Source organism: Stenella coeruleoalba (genome assembly GCF_951394435.1).
Source record: "Stenella coeruleoalba genome assembly, chromosome: 8".
NCBI lineage: Eukaryota > Metazoa > Chordata > Mammalia > Artiodactyla > Delphinidae > Stenella > Stenella coeruleoalba.
The window spans coordinates 7,275,088-7,289,965 of NC_137154.1; the positions used below are offsets into that span (position 1 = coordinate 7,275,088).

The 14,878-nt window shown below is 55.7% G+C and overlaps 3 protein-coding genes across 4 annotated transcripts; 2 read left to right on the plus strand and 1 right to left on the minus strand.

Annotated features, from left to right (window-relative positions):
- The first annotated feature begins 201 nt into the window (after positions 1 to 201).
- SYVN1 (synoviolin 1) lies at positions 202 to 6,338 on the plus strand. 2 transcript variants are annotated; one of them, XM_079929907.1, is made up of 16 exons: positions 202 to 291; positions 1,136 to 1,284; positions 1,510 to 1,602; positions 1,692 to 1,844; positions 1,967 to 2,015; positions 2,431 to 2,534; positions 3,184 to 3,310; positions 3,408 to 3,507; positions 3,585 to 3,650; positions 3,747 to 3,863; positions 3,958 to 4,121; positions 4,408 to 4,536; positions 4,634 to 4,786; positions 4,874 to 5,060; positions 5,888 to 6,039; positions 6,116 to 6,338. In XM_079929907.1, the coding sequence occupies exons 2-16, from the start codon at positions 1,153 to 1,155 to the stop codon at positions 6,220 to 6,222; spliced, it is 1,833 nt and encodes a 610-aa protein (XP_079786033.1). In that variant the 5' UTR covers positions 202 to 291; positions 1,136 to 1,152; the 3' UTR covers positions 6,223 to 6,338. The 2 variants fall into 2 exon arrangements, with proteins under 2 accessions (XP_079786033.1, XP_079786032.1); XM_079929906.1 differs by having other exon boundaries at positions 4,634 to 5,060.
- Positions 6,339 to 8,510: 2,172 nt separating this feature from the next.
- Positions 8,511 to 10,975, minus strand: MRPL49 (mitochondrial ribosomal protein L49). Its single transcript, XM_079929908.1, has 4 exons — positions 10,878 to 10,975; positions 9,727 to 9,871; positions 8,777 to 8,901; positions 8,511 to 8,667 (listed from the first exon to the last, which is right to left on the minus strand). The coding sequence occupies exons 1-4, from the start codon at positions 10,953 to 10,955 to the stop codon at positions 8,521 to 8,523; spliced, it is 495 nt and encodes a 164-aa protein (XP_079786034.1). The 5' UTR covers positions 10,956 to 10,975; the 3' UTR covers positions 8,511 to 8,520.
- A 152-nt stretch (positions 10,976 to 11,127) lies between these two features.
- On the plus strand, positions 11,128 to 12,670 carry FAU (FAU ubiquitin like and ribosomal protein S30 fusion). Its single transcript, XM_079929622.1, has 5 exons — positions 11,128 to 11,251; positions 11,518 to 11,600; positions 11,687 to 11,831; positions 12,277 to 12,332; positions 12,498 to 12,670. The coding sequence occupies exons 2-5, from the start codon at positions 11,526 to 11,528 to the stop codon at positions 12,621 to 12,623; spliced, it is 402 nt and encodes a 133-aa protein (XP_079785748.1). The 5' UTR covers positions 11,128 to 11,251; positions 11,518 to 11,525; the 3' UTR covers positions 12,624 to 12,670.
- The last annotated feature ends 2,208 nt before the right edge of the window (positions 12,671 to 14,878 follow it).

A 14,878-nucleotide genomic window follows, 5' to 3' on the forward strand; every position in this document is an offset into this window, starting at 1 on the left:
GTAATCCTCTCCGGATTGCCTATTCCGCTTAGACCACCTCTCCCATCTGTCGCTAGAACCGTGAGCACGAACCCCAGTTGGGTGGTGGGACTACTGTTCCCGGCACCGCGCGGAGCGCGCTGCGCGGGCAAGGGAAAGCGGCACTTGGTACGATCCATTCCCCGCCCCGCCCCGCCGGAAGTGAGGTGTCTCACTCCTGAAGTTCCGGCTCGCAGTGGGTGGGGAGTGTTGTTAATCGGAGTCGCCTCCGCAGTCGCGGGGTTTGAGCGGGCTCGCGGTGCTGGGCACCTGGTGAGTGGGCCGGGGCCGGGGTCGGTCCCGGGTTGGGGTTGGAGTCGGGACCTGGATCTTTCCCCTTCAGATCTCCGGGGTCGGCGCGCCCCCTCAGCCCCGTCGCCCGCTTTCGGCCTGTCATCTGGCCGTAGACAGGCTCCCGCGCGGCCGCTCTCAGAGTCTCGGCCCCGTCTGCGACGCTCGCAGCTCCTGGCGTTTACAGGTGCGCGACCGTGGAGGCGACCCGGGTCCCTCTCCGTCCTGCCCCTGCATCCTGACGGTCGGCCGTTTCTCCGGTGCCCCGAGTTGACACTGCCCCGCGGGTTGGGGAGCGCCAGGGTTCCAACCTGACGTACCCCGCCCGCTCCCGCGGGGCGCGCGTCGGAGCTGCCCACCCTGGCGGAGCTGTCACCGGCGCTGTCGCCTGCCCGGCTGCGCCCCCCAGCGCCTTGGCTTCTCCCGGTCCAGGCCGCACGTTCCCGCTGCGGGAGATTTCTGCTTTTGCATCCCACTCCATCACCGTCACTTTAGGGACACTGGGAGCAGTTCCCTCCTCCTCCGACTTTGCTGCCTTTCCTCATTCTTCCCTGGAGGCGGCGGTCTGGCAGGCGGCGTGGAAAGAGCCCTAGATCTGAAACCAGACTAACCCAGGCTGCTGGCCTTGCGTCAGTGTGATCACTTAACCCCTTTGAGTCTCAGTCTTCTAATTTGTAAAATGGGGGAGTATATGCTATTCTTGATGCGATGATGGTGAGGACGAAGTGAGGTTTCCTTTTCTTTCTCCTGTTTACTGGCACTGCGTCTCAGGCACTGTGCTAGGCGTGCACAGTATTGGGCATCACACCGTTCTTTCCCCCCGCAGGTCCCTAGGCCAGGGCAATGTTCCGCACCGCCGTGATGATGGCGGCCAGCCTGGCGCTGACCGGGGCCGTGGTGGCTCATGCCTACTACCTCAAGCACCAGTTCTACCCCACCGTGGTGTACTTGACCAAGTCTAGCCCCAGCATGGCAGTGAGTTCAGGGCTCAGGGAGGGAGGAACTCCCTGGGAGGGAAGGAGGAGTCTGTTTGAGACAGGGGTGGGGCTAAAGGTCAGGTAAGTGGGAGACAAGTGAAGTAGCTGCCAGGCCTAACTTTGAACAAATTGTGATGGGGATGTGGAGAGGCTCCTGAGTGATGAGCCCCGGACAGAGCAAAGCAGAAAGTGACCTCAAACCATAGCCTCCCCTCACTCCTAGGTCCTGTACATCCAGGCCTTCGTCCTTGTCTTCCTCTTGGGCAAGGTGATGGGCAAGGTGTTCTTTGGACAGCTGAGGGCAGCAGAGATGGAGGTGAGATGTTCATGGCTCCAAAGGTGAGGGGCAGGGAGCTGGGCAAGCAGAGTGTCTGAGTTCCACATCATTCCTTGCCCAACCTGCAGCATCTCCTGGAACGTTCCTGGTATGCTGTCACTGAGACTTGTCTGGCCTTCACTGTTTTTCGGGATGACTTTAGCCCCCGCTTTGTGGCACTCTTCACTCTCCTTCTCTTCCTCAAGTGTTTTCACTGGCTGGCTGAGGACCGTGTGGACTTTGTGAGTTGGGTCGGGGGGTTCTCTGGAGCAGACAGAGGGCTGGCTTGTGGAGTGATGGCTGGGTTGGGGACATGGAGTGAGCCCCAGCCTTCCTGACGGGCCCCCTCTCTCCTCTGCCTCAGATGGAACGCAGCCCCAATATCTCCTGGCTCTTTCACTGCCGCATTGTGTGTGAGTGAGACCCATGGGAGCGGAGAGGAGGGAGCTGGAGGGAGAAGAGGCACCATGAAGGACTGGAACATGAAAAGTCACTAACCATGGACCTGTACCGTAGAGCACAGGCTGCCCTCGGCCCTCAGCTGTACAGGAAAGATAATTTAGGAAGTTAATTTGCATCATCTCTGCCTGTTCCACTCCAGGGCTTCTCAACTGCCTAGCCCCTTAGCTCTTTGCCTCCTCACCTGGAGCTTGGGCCACCCCTAGGCAGAACTGGAGTTCCCAGGGGGCCGGGTTCAGTGGAGTGTACCCACCTGACTAGATGGCTAGGGCCGTGGTGGGCTTGAGGGTGGGAGCTGTCTTAGAGCAGGAAGTGGCTGTCAGGCCCTGGGCTGACCCCACCAACCTCCCATTTGGGGGGTCCCCACAGCCCTTATGTTCCTCCTGGGTATCCTGGACTTCCTCTTCGTCAGCCATGCCTATCACAGCATCCTGACCCGTGGGGCCTCTGTGCAGCTGGTGTTTGGCTTTGAGGTAAAACTGGCTTGGGAGGTTGGGAGGACAAGCCCAAGGTGGCACTGTTGTGCCCTGACAAACCTTTATCGAGCACCTGCTCTGTGGCCAGCCCGTGTGGGCCACGAAGGAGCAGCCATCAGTCAGTCCCAGCCCCTGCCCTCTACGCACTCCTAGGAGAGCGGGGACGGCGCAGAAAGGCGCGTGTGGAGGAGGAGCCCTGACCTGGCGCTCAGGGAAGGCTTCCTGGAAGTTGATGCCAGAGGAGCTGGCTGTCGATGGACAGAAGGAATTAGCTTGATGGACAGCTGGGGAGGTGTGTCCCCAGCAGAGGAAGAACGTGTCCAGTGACAACAGTTCACGTCTGTTGAGCGCTTACTGTATGCCGGGCCCTGTGCTGAGCACTTGACCTGCATCTCTTTCAATCAGCAAAACAACGTTGTTATAAAGGAACAGTTAATTCTGTCATTTACAGACAAGCAAACTGAGGTTCAGAGAGGTCTACGAGTTGCTGAAAGTCACACTAGCTAGTGAGTGGAGAAGCTAGGAGGACCCCGGCTGTGTCCAAGCCTGTGCTTGTACCGTGGCCCTCCGCTGTGCACAGGCCTGGGGACAGCGGTTTGGCTGGAGCCCGGGGCCTGTGTTCATATGTCCACCCCCCCACCCCCAGTATGCCATCCTGATGACTATGGTGCTCACCATCTTCATCAAGTACGTGCTGCACTCTGTGGACCTCCAGAGCGAGAATCCCTGGGACAATAAGGCCGTGTACATGCTCTACACGGAGCTGTTTACAGGTGAGACAGGCCTGGACCTCTCCTGACCTGCACCAGTGTCCCCAGCCCTGCCTACCAGGCCCTGTGACCTGCCACTCTCTGCACCCCTTGCCCCCAGGCTTTATCAAGGTTCTGCTGTACATGGCTTTCATGACCATCATGATCAAGGTGCACACTTTCCCTCTCTTTGCCATCCGGCCTATGTACCTGGCCATGAGGTGAGCCTAGCCCTGCCCTGCCACAGCTCTGACCCCTCCCCTCCGTCTCCCTCCTTCTACTGAAACTGTCTTTTCAGGCAGTTCAAGAAAGCTGTGACAGATGCCATCATGTCTCGCCGAGCTATCCGCAACATGAACACACTGTAAGTGGGCGTGTCCTAGCTGCTCGCCCGGGCTGTGCCCCAGGTGCCCCTGCCTCCAGCTCTGGTCTTGACGTGTCCTTGGTCTGTCCTAACCAGGTATCCAGACGCCACCCCAGAGGAACTCCAGGCGATGGACAACGTCTGCATCATCTGCCGAGAAGAGATGGTGACTGGTGCCAAGAGACTGCCCTGCAACCACATTTTCCACACCAGGTGGAGATGCCCTGAGCAGCCTGCACATGAGGGAGCGGCTTTGGAAGGCAGACCCCGAGGCACCTGCTAACTGTTGCCTGGTCTTGACCCCCAGCTGCTTGCGCTCCTGGTTCCAGCGGCAGCAGACCTGCCCCACCTGCCGTATGGATGTCCTTCGGGCGTCGCTGCCGACCCAGTCACCACCGCCCCCTGAGCCTGCGGATCAGGGGCCACCACCTGCCCCCCACCCCCCACCACTCCTGCCCCAGCCCCCCAACTGTGAGTGGCACTCATCTGGCCATCCAGCACACTGCTGGGTTCTCGCCCCAGACTGGGAGTGGGAAATGCGGAGGTGAATCAGAGTCCCTGCCCTCGAAGCTCAGTCTGGGGCCGGGGGGCTGGTCACGGGAAGAGACGCAGATGATTGCCGTCATGTCTGATCCGTGCTGGGCTCAGAGAGGGCCTGTGGGAGCAGAGGACAGAGCCCCAATACCTGGTCCCTTGCCTGCGATTTGGCTCTATCTCAGTTTGGACCTTTTCTCACCACCCCGTCCTCTCTCTGCAGTCGCCCAGGGCCTCCTGCCTCCCTTCCCTCCAGGCATGTTCCCGCTGTGGCCCCCCATGGGCCCCTTTCCTCCTGTCCCACCTCCCCCCAGCTCTGGAGACGCTGTGGCCCCTCCGTCCACCAGTGCAGGTGAGTCTTTTGGGTAGCACGCCAGCCAGGGCGGTGGAAGGAAGGGAAGCAGAGGCCCCTCAGCACGGACTAACTTCCTGTTCTTGCTCTTTCGCAGCCCTTTCTCGGCCCAGTGGAGCAGCCACAACCACAGCTGGTTCTGCTGCCTCTGCCCCAGCACCTGGCTCGGCCTCCACCCCTGACGCTGGCCCTGCCCCAGGCTTCCCCTTCCCTCCCCCGTGGATGGGCATGCCGCTGCCTCCACCTTTTGGTAAGCTGGGCCGCTCGTGGGGTTGTTTTGGGAGGTGTGGGGGTGTCAGGCCCAGGCAGCCCAGGCTGAGCCTCTCTCTCTCTCCAGCCTTCCCCCCGATGCCTGTGCCTCCTGCCGGCTTTGCTGGGCTGACCCCAGAGGAGCTGCGGGCTCTGGAAGGCCACGAGCGGCAGCACCTGGAGGCCCGGCTACAGAGCCTGCGCAACATCCACACGCTGCTGGATGCCGCCATGCTGCAGATCAACCAGTACCTCACCGTGCTCGCCTCCCTCGGGTATGCCTACACGGGGGCCAGGGTGGGCAGCAGGGGTGTGGGGCTGCCGAGAGAAGGCCCCCAGCAGTGGTTCTGGGCCTTTTTGTCCCCTGCCACCCTGTGATACGTGTCGATTCGGGCATTCTATCTGTAGGCACACCCAAGGTGTCGGGGTTCTTGATTCCTTTTTATCTTCCCACTGCAGAAGGCCTGTCTGGATCTGAGGAGGAGTGGTGTTTATCAGAGAGCTATCCTTGAATCTTGTCCTCGTATATAATTCCCAGTACTTTAATCACGTATACTCTCTTGACACAGGGCGACACTTTGACTGGGAATCACTGCCCCTGATCTGAGACAGCAAATACAAAGTCGCTTGGAGCCAGCTTGGCCCGAATTCAAGTCCTGATCTTATTACTCACTTGCTCTGTGACCTCCATTACCTTATTTGAATAGAGTTCTAATTCCTATTCGCAGGGGATATAGACAAAGTGCTGGCACCCAGCAATGTCGGTACAGACTTGGAGGGGAGCTTGAGTCTGAGACTTGCGTGCTTTGTGTTATTCAGTGCACTGTCTTAGCTGGTACTCTAGAAGGTGCCTGGCATCTCAGAGTGGCAACCCTGCAGTGTAACAGTGAACAAGGCCAACGGTCCCTGTCCGCAAGTGGTTTACAATCAATCTGTGGTATAGAATTCCAAGAATCAGTCAACATGTGTTCAGTCGTGTCTGCGTCACTGGGGCTGCGAGGCACATCGGCGCTGGAGTGCACCCCACAAGGCTCACGGAGGGCAGAATCTCTCGAGTCGTGCCAGGATGCCAAGGCCCTCCTCTTGTCCCTTCTCTTCCTAGGCCCCCCCGGCCTGCCACCTCAGCCAACCCCACTGAGGAGACTGCCCCTACAGCTGTCGCTGCTGCCTTCTCCACCAGCACCCCCAGCTCTGAGGCCACCACCCCATCCCTGGGAGCCTCCCCACCAGCCCCTGAACCTGAAAAGCCTTCAGGTAGTTGCGGTCAGCCTACAGTGGGGTGGGGCAGGGGACTTCTCTGGGTTCCGCTTCTGGACCTCTCTGTCCCCAGCTCCTGAGTCAGCGGGCACCGAGGAGCTGCCTGAGGATGGGGAGCCTGACGCAGCAGAGCTCCGCCGCCGTCGCCTGCAGAAGTTGGAGTCCCCTGTTGCCCACTGACACTGCCCCAGTCCTGGCCCCTGCCCCCACTCTTGAGCAGTCCGCGCTGGAACACGTCCTGCCACCAAGTGGCAGCTCCCTCTCTCTCTGCACCAGGGAGTAGTAACCCCCAGCTCTGACACAGAGGAGGTGGCATCTGACCAAGTGGAAAGAGGCCTGAGGCCCCAGTTGACTCCAGCCCTTACAGTCCCAGGCAGCCATGGGGATCTTGGGTCAGTTCCAGCCCTCCTCTCCAACCCTTCAGCCCTGTGTTCTGCTGGGGCCACGAAGACAGAAAGGTGCAGTGTCTGAGAAGCCCTCTGACCCACCCAGTCCCTTTCTGGGAGAAGGGGAGCCCCTCCGAGCCCCCCTTGTGTGTGGAGTCACGCTGCAGTGCCGAACAGTATTAGCTCCTGTTCCCAAGTGTGGACTCAAGGGGCTGGAGGTAGGCCAGGAACTTGCTCCCGGGCCCACCCACGAAGACTGGTACTGATGTCGTTTTCTTACCCGAACTCCCCAGGAGCCCTTTGTGGTGGTGGCTGTGCCCCTTGTGCCCTGTGGCATTTCCATGTCTTACTGGCAACCACACAGCTCAGGGAAAGGAGTGTCTGGGGTGGAGAAGCAGGCCGGCAGCACTGAAGGGCCCTGCTCTGCCCCTCCCCCCCAGGCCCTTTTCTCCCTGCAGTTTGTCTGAGGTGAGACTGTCCCTGGTCTCACCCAGCAGCCACTGTGCAACCTCAGTCTAGGCTGAGGGCTCTTGTGTCTGCTTCTGAACCACTGCAAGCCCCAGAACCTACAGAAGGCAACTTCTTAACTTACAGAATTTTGCTTGAGTTTAGAAGAATTGGAATTACTTCCTTGCTATTGTCTTTTGGCTTAAATTTTGTCTTTGAATTTGAATGCTTGACCCCAGGAAAGGGGAGCAGGAGTGCCAAGCTCCCTGTCTTTCCAGTTTAGAAAAGGCTCTGGGCCAGGTGGGGACGACAGGAGCCAAGGCATTGCCTGCCCCTGTCTTTTGCCCCTCAGTGTTGTGTTACAGGAGTTGCTGGAGACAGTTTCAGATGATTATTTAATTTGTAAATATTGTACAAATTTTAATAGCTTAAATTGTATATACAGCCAAATAAAAACTTGCATTAATGACTGGTGGAACTGGTGCGATAGGATCAGTGTGCCATGCTCCTTTTTCTTAACTCAGGCCGTAGACTCGAGTGGCCTGGAATCTCCAGGAGTGAGGGTTTACTTACACAAGCCAGCACTGTTTTTGGGCACAATGTTGAATATTAAGGTATTAGAAAGATATACCCATTTTACATATGAAGAAACTGAACCCCAGAAAGGTTAAGTACCCTGCCTTAGGTCAGAGCAAGTAGGGGAGCCAGGCTCTGAACCCTGTCTTAAGCCAGCTTGCTGCTGAGATGGGGTGGGAACTCTGGCTTTTGGCCCTTGTGACTCCCAAGGATGGGGCAGGTGTGAAGGTTCCTTGGCCGGGGTGGGATGGGATGGCAGGGACAAAAGGTCAGCATCTTCCTGCCTGCAAACCCCCTGTCCAGCCTTGATACTAGGTCAGCAACCTGGGAAGGATGGCCCTGTGCTGGGCTGCTAGGAGCTCTCAAGGAGCCCCTTGTGGGCAGACCAGCTAAAGCTAATCACTTAATTTGCTGGAGCTGGAAACCCAGTCAGACCCAACTCTTAATATGGAATGGAATAGAGGTAACTGGCCTTTTTGCCTCTCCATGGGTAAAAGGAATGAGCCAAGGGGCTGACGTGCACTACAGTTGGAACTGAAGACCTCCAGGACCCACGTCTGAGTCGTGTTGTGTTCTCTGTAGCCTCTACCAAGTCAGGTATGACCCAGAGCAAGGGCTCAGGGATTTTTCTGCCGCAGTGAGGGTCTGCGGGCCAAGGAAGGAATGTGCCCAATGGGTCTGCCCTGTGCTACCCTCCCGTAAACTGGGCTGGGCTACTGCTTCCAACAGAGGGGCAGTCAATCACCTCTACAGCTTGAATAGCTGAGTCCAAGGAGCTCCAATGAAGGGAAAGCAGGAACACGCCAAAGTGGGGGGGCGGAGGAATTAATGCTCCCCCCTAGCTTGGCCGTTCCTGGTGGGTCTCCAATATTAGACAGCCCTCCCCCCGTGCTGGCACCTATACAGTCCCATTTCCTCCTTTATGCAAACAAGGCCTGCTCCAAGGCCCTCAGCCCTGGTCTCTGTGCCCCTTCCCCCTAGCTGCCTCAACAGCCACTCCCCTCGTCCTGAGATCCCCGGCACTCCAGCCGCAGGGGGACGCTGGTCGTGCAGGCTGCTCAGCTGGGCTTCAGAAGCCCTTCTCCAGAAGCCAGGCTTTGAGCTGCTGATCAAAGTAGCCCTTGACCCGAAGGGTACCTGTCACCTCATTGACCTGGGTGATAGGTGTCTTCCCCAGCAGCGGGCTCAGAAAATCTTCCACATCCTTCTGCAGGGCCTGGGGGAAGATGATGAATCAGGCCTGGTAAGACCTTTCCCTCTAGAGGGTTCCCATCCCTTCAGCCCTGAAAGGTCAGAACCGGACCCTGACCCACCCACCCACTTACCCAAATGTCCCCCTCCACCTTCCGGATCACAGTCATCTGACGGTTTCCATGCGTGATGTCCTTGTAGACTGGGATGTTGTGCATACGAGAGCGTCGCACAAAGTAGGGCAGGTTGGGTGGGGGGTCTATGACAGAGAGGGACAGTGATAAGTCAAATGTTCCCAGACTTCATCTCACCTCAGCCAAAGCCTTTCTCCTCAGAGTGTGCAGGGGGTCAGTGAACCTAACAGCAAAGCCACCTCCAGACTTCAGATCAGGAGACCTGCTCTTTCCCTAAGTTTAGAGCCAGGACCAGCTTGTTCACCCTGGTACCTCAAGGCCCAGCACAGGCCTGGCACCAGAAGGTGCTCAAGAAGAAACAAGGTCAGGGCTATGCCTCCCGGGATCTTTGAGTCCCCCTCTGGAGCCAATCCTTGCCCTTCTCCACTGGGTAGGGGAGGCTAAAATCAATCTCTGGCACAAAGGGATGGGGGTTTATAAGAACTGAACACCTACCACAGGCTGGGCTCTGCATGACATGCTTTATGTGTTGAGCAGATGATCTCTATTTTGCTGCAGCTGAGGTTGGGAGAAGCTAAGTGACTAACTCAACCATACTGGCAATAGACAGCAAAGCCAAATTTGGACCCAGAACTGCCCACCTCCCAAGCTGTGTTCTCAATTATGGCCGGGGGTGGAGGTGGGGGTCCAAATTCTTGGGTCTTCTCTCTATGCTTCACTTTTCCCACATGGGAAGCCCTCACCCCAGTAGTGTGGATGGATGGGTACTAGCCAAACAGGTCTCCGATCCCTGGCCCTTTGTTGAACGTAAGACAGATGCTAGCTCTGAGAGATCTCAACACAAGTCCTGAACCCTCTGGGGAGTACAGAGCCTCAGCCAGGGCAGATAGATCTCTAGGTAGGGGGATGTTTCCCTGCAGCCTTCAAGCCATCCCCATCACCCAGCTCACCTCTGGGAGGCTGCCAGCCACTAGAAGTGGGATAATGTTCATGCTTTGGGGGCTTTGGGATGCTGGTGGGGGGTAACAGGCGCTCCACAAAACGGTATTCATCCACAGACTCCACGAAGCTGGGGTAATCAGGAGGCCCCTGGGTCTGGCTCCGAGGGGGGGAAAAAAAAAATCTCTCCATCAGCCTACCCATCCCCCACGCCCCACCCACCACCCCAGAATAGAGAGAACTTCAGTTAAGTAGAAAAAAGAAACATGACAAGCAGAGAGAATAGTATAAATATAAAAGGCTGGACGTAGGAAAGCACCAGACTTCAGTTTGCTAGAGTGCAGGGTACAAGTGGGTCTGAAAAAGAAGTTCAGGAACTCGGAAGGGCTTGCCTCTCTCAGGATTTTTGTGGGACTCAAATGAGAAGTGTGTGTATACATCTGAAAAGCTGGGTAACCGTAAGTGTGACCAATACGGCATTCTTCAGTATTTTAAAGTTTCCTGTGAAGATTCTACTGAAATATTCTAGTTCTGGGTTAGGCTCTTTCAGCAATCGTGAAAATTTCCCACTCACACTCATCCGATGTGACCCTCCCTCACCTGGAATATTTCGGCCTCATATGGACACCACCAGGCACTAAGCGCTTACAACTTAATTCGACAAGTCAGGTATTTTATTACCCCCCGGTGTACATCCAAGAAAGATTAAGACATTAGCAAACAATCTACTTAAGGTCACATTCCGGAGTCTGTCCTCCTATACTTCTCCCAACAGATACCCTGGACTCCTGATAGGCCCCAGGGTTACAATGAGAATGAGAAGATGAAGTGGCCTATATATCGTGAGTCCTAGGTTCTCAGAAGTGTCGCCAACGATCTGGGGCCAATTCCCACACTCTGGTACGGTTTCCCCTTCAAAAAAATAGGCAGCGAGAGTCTATGTGCAGCACCTCCCAGTTCCAACTAACTCAAGTTGTCCTCCAATCATATTTCAAGCCCCACACTCCGAAACGCGCTCCAAGCCCTGCCACCTTCCCTGTCAATCTTTTATCTGAGCTCCAGAAAAGTGCCCCCTAGATAGGGACGCGGTTTTTAGACTACAAGAAATACGGTGAGCCTCCACCCAGCCCTCTGCCCCCAGCTTCTGGGTCAGCGCTCTCACCAGTAGCCGCAGCCCGCAGCCCGGCAGGACACCGATCCTCCAGCCTCGCTGCACAGCCCGAAACATGGTGGCTGCCATCTTGAACTCCCCCGTACACTCGCTTTCTGCGCGCGCAACCAACCTGGTCCCGCCCCTTCCGGCTCGCCCGGCGCCCACCCCCACCCCACCCCCACCCACCCCGGGACCGAGAGAACGCCTGCGCAAAGCACAAAGAGGCGGAGCCAGGCGGCCTAGGGCGGTACAAAAGTCAGAGGCCTTGTCGGTCGCTCAGCAGTGACGTGACACGCAGCAGGCGACGAGGCCGTACCCGCCCTAGCTCCTTCCTCTTTCTCGACTCCATCTTCGCGGTAGCGGCAGCGGTATCCGCGGTTCAGGTAAGGTTTGTGCCACGGATGGATCCGAAGGGCTCGCAGGTTGGCCGCGAGGTTAGAGGACGCGGGAAAAACGGGGGAAGAAGGGCTGCTCTGGGGGCCAGGCCAGTCCCCGTCCGACCTCCCTGGCAGGCCCGGCCTTACCCACGTGAGACCCCGAGACCACCTACTTTTCGGCGCCGTCGTCCCCGGCCTGCCACCCATTTTCTGACTCTCCTCTCGCCCAGAGTATTTTTTCTCTTAACAGCACCCCCCCTTTTTTTTTTCAGTCGCCAACATGCAGCTCTTTGTCCGCGCCCAGGAGCTACACACTCTCGAGGTGACCGTCCAGGAGACGGTCGCCCAGATCAAGGTAAGGCTCCGTGGTGCTCCCTGGGGTCTTCTGTGTTTTTCATCCTCGCCCGCCGCGGGAACGCTGAGTCTCGTTTTTCCCTGTAGGCTCATGTAGCCTCGTTGGAGGGCATCGCTCCAGAAGATCAAGTCCTGCTTATGGCAGGCACACCCCTAGAGGATGAGGCTACCCTGGGCCAGTGTGGGGTGGAGGCTCTGAGCACTCTGGAAGTAGCCGGCCGCATGCTTGGAGGTGAGTTGGGGAGGTCTGTGTTTTGAACTGCTTTGTAAGCTCATGGGTGTAGGGTGTGTGCTCAGTCCAGGGTGGTTCTTCCTGTTTACATCTCTCAGAACGAACTTTTTGAGAGGTCCATGGGAGACTGAGCCAGAGTGTCATTCTATTTCAGTCACTTACTAGATAAAACCCTTGTCTGTGTCCTAATTTACTCACTAAAATCAGGAGGTCGGACCAGATCTCCAAAGTGCTCTTTAGGCCTTAAGGTCAGTAGTTGGAAAATTCTGAAGTGACACCCCAGAATGTACCAGACTAGACATTCTTAGATTTCAAGTCTTTGTGACTTTGTTTTCATTCCCTGTTTGGGCCCATCTTGCCTTTAAACTTGAGTTGAGGGAGAAAGGGTTCTGCTGGGTGGGGCCTTCTTGTTCTAACTGCTTGCTGTCCTCCTTTCCTATCACAGGTAAAGTCCATGGTTCCCTGGCCCGAGCCGGGAAAGTAAGAGGTCAGACACCGAAGGTAAGTGAGAGTATTAGTGGTGTTGTTTGGACTTCGTTGTCTTGTGGCACAGCTAAGCCAAAACCCTTGGCCCTTGCCCTGTTTGCTTTCTCCCTTCCTGGCGATGAACCTGAGGGAAGGCATGGAAGAGGCACCCCAGGTTTGATCATCCCTCCCTTTTCCCAGGTGGCCAAACAAGAGAAAAAGAAGAAGAAGACGGGCCGGGCCAAGAGGCGTATGCAGTACAACCGGCGCTTTGTCAACGTTGTGCCTACCTTTGGCAAGAAGAAGGGCCCCAATGCCAACTCTTAAGTGTGTTGTCATCTTGGCTTTCTCTAATAAAGTCACTTACCCAATTATCTCATTGTTTCATCTTCATGTGCAGAGCCTCAGGGATAGATGTGGCTTCTCAGGCTGGTGGTATGAAGAACAGTGAGGCCTCATTTTGGTTTTCTTGGCGGTGTCAAGAGTCAGCAGCTTGGCAGGGATGTGTGGGTGGAGGTGGATGAGTGGTAAACTACAACAACAAAAAAAGCTTCCTATGAAAATTGGTAACCATAAATGCCAGCCCTTCAGATGGAGAGTTGAGGAAAATTCCAATCCCAATGCTAAATAACTTGATAATTAACTTCCAAATACTTTCTTTTTTTGGTCTTTTTCTTTTAAACAGAAGATAGCAGGAACCATCGTTGTGGGAGAGATTTTATAGGGGCAGCAATGGAGAGGAGATTGATCGAGTAGAAGATGTATCAGGGAACACCAGTGTGGCATTTCCCTGCACTTGGAACCAGCTGTGGCTTTAGTAGAATCCAGACCAGGAATCTGGTCTGCCCCAGCTTCAGAAAGTATTGCCTGATTACATTAGTACTGCAGTGATCTTATTTGTTCTGATTACCTGATGGGCCTTGCTAACCTAATCACAGGTGAGGTGGCGCAGTTGATTGTTTCAGTGTTCCCAGAATTGGAGTTCTCTGGGGCTGATTCAAGTTTCCTCCTAGCAACACATGCATACCCATTCATTCATTCTGCTAAGCTTTTTGAACCTGCTGGTTCTTGGAATACAGCATACTACGGGGTAAAGACCTTGGGCTCTAGACTTGGTCTGCCTTGAGTTTGGATCCCTGTTCCATTTATTCACTGGCTGGCTGACTCTTTTTGGGCTGTGCCATACAGCATGTGAAATCTTAGTTCCCCCACTAGGGATCGACCCGGGGCCCCAGCAGTGAAAGCGCCGAGTCCTAACCACTGGACCACCAGGGAAGTCCATTGCCATCATCTCTTGCGAGTTGCTTTGAGGATTTTATGGGAAGTGCTTAGATCAGCACCTGCCCTCTAGAAAGTGCACAAATATATTGGCTATTTTTGAGTTCTACAGTGAGCTTCCTAGAAAGACATTGACCCCCATCCCTTTTAGGAGTTTAGATTCTTGTGTGGAAAGCAAGGAAACTAGTTACAAGTGTTAATGATCTCAGAAAGTAAGCAGGGTGCTGTGATAAAAGGGAGTGTGACAGGTAGATAACTGTCCTAGGGGAGGTCTCTGACGATGGGATGTGTGTGAGACCTGAAACAGGAGCTGATCAAGTGGTGAGATGGTGAGAGTTCCAGCTAAGAGACCTGTGTGCAAAGGTGAGTGGCAGATCCTGCAGGGTCTTGTCAGATGTGGAGAGGAGTTTGGTTTGAGTCCAAGTGCAGGTCAGGGTTTTAAGCAAGGGCCTGATGTGATCTGACTGGTGATCTAGTATTTTCTCTGGCTGACTTTTCTGGAGGGCTGGCAAGAAAAAAGGAAACCAGTTAAGCTGGTGTCATCCAGTTGAGCAAGTAGCTTAGACCACCAGTGGTGAAGGGGATGCAAAACTGAGCAGACTCTTCAAATCCATCCAGGTCGTGGTAGGGAAACAGATGACCCAAACTGAGATAGAGACAAGGTATTTCGAAGGCAGAGCTGACTAGAGGTGGGGCTGGGTATGAGTGAGGTGAGGGACCAAAGAACCAGAGCTTACTTTTAGGGGTGCCATGGATCAAGTCTTCACAGCGCTTGGCACAGTTTGTGAGTCGTCACCTGCACTCTACCACAAACTGTAAGGCCCATTAGGGCAGGAACCTCATCTCATTTTTCTCTTCAGTGTGTTTTCGCTGCCTAGTGTGAAGTTTGCGCTTTAAAGTTGGATGAGGAAGTCGAGCAAGAGCTCAAATATTTGTTAACGCTTCTTCTCAAGAGGGAAATGCCCCCAACACACCCAGTCTAGGCACCCCGCCTTGGCCTTCTTCCACCCTCCCCTTTGTCTGTGTCCCCTAGTAGAATGGCTGCCCCTTCAGCGCAGGGACGCCTCATCTCCCATGGGTTTAGCACAATTAGTGGCCCAGAGTAGATTAAGGTTAGCAAAGATTGGGTTTTGCCGCAGCGCTTTATAGTGCCCAAAAGGTAACCACTAGGGGGCGAGCTGGTACCGGCGAAGCGTCCGCCGGAAGCACTTTCCCTACGCTCCCACCGCGCAGGGCCGAGCTCCGCCGCAGCCGGGGCTGAGCTCGTACCTCCCCACCGGTTCCGGCGCATAGCCCAAGCGCGG

Excerpts from the sequence above, each read along its gene's own strand:
- FAU (XM_079929622.1), top strand. The coding sequence starts at position 11,526 with ATGCAGCTCTTTGTCCGCGCCCAGGAGCTACACACTCTCGAGGTGACC. Across the intron at positions 11,601-11,686 it reads AGACGGTCGCCCAGATCAAG|GCTCATGTAGCCTCGTTGGA; the intron begins GTAAGGCTCCGT and ends TTTTCCCTGTAG. Across the intron at positions 11,832-12,276 it reads AGCCGGCCGCATGCTTGGAG|GTAAAGTCCATGGTTCCCTG; the intron begins GTGAGTTGGGGA and ends TTCCTATCACAG.
- SYVN1 (XM_079929906.1), top strand. The coding sequence starts at position 1,153 with ATGTTCCGCACCGCCGTGATGATGGCGGCCAGCCTGGCGCTGACCGGG. Across the intron at positions 4,122-4,407 it reads CCTGCCCCAGCCCCCCAACT|TCGCCCAGGGCCTCCTGCCT; the intron begins GTGAGTGGCACT and ends CTCTCTCTGCAG. Across the intron at positions 5,061-5,887 it reads ACCGTGCTCGCCTCCCTCGG|GCCCCCCCGGCCTGCCACCT; the intron begins GTATGCCTACAC and ends TTCTCTTCCTAG.
- MRPL49 (XM_079929908.1), bottom strand. The coding sequence starts at position 10,955 with ATGGCAGCCACCATGTTTCGGGCTGTGCAGCGAGGCTGGAGGATCGGT. Across the intron at positions 9,872-10,877 it reads GCTGCGGGCTGCGGCTACTG|ACCCAGGGGCCTCCTGATTA; the intron begins GTGAGAGCGCTG and ends CCTCGGAGCCAG. Across the intron at positions 8,902-9,726 it reads TGGCTGGCAGCCTCCCAGAG|ACCCCCCACCCAACCTGCCC; the intron begins GTGAGCTGGGTG and ends TCTCTGTCATAG.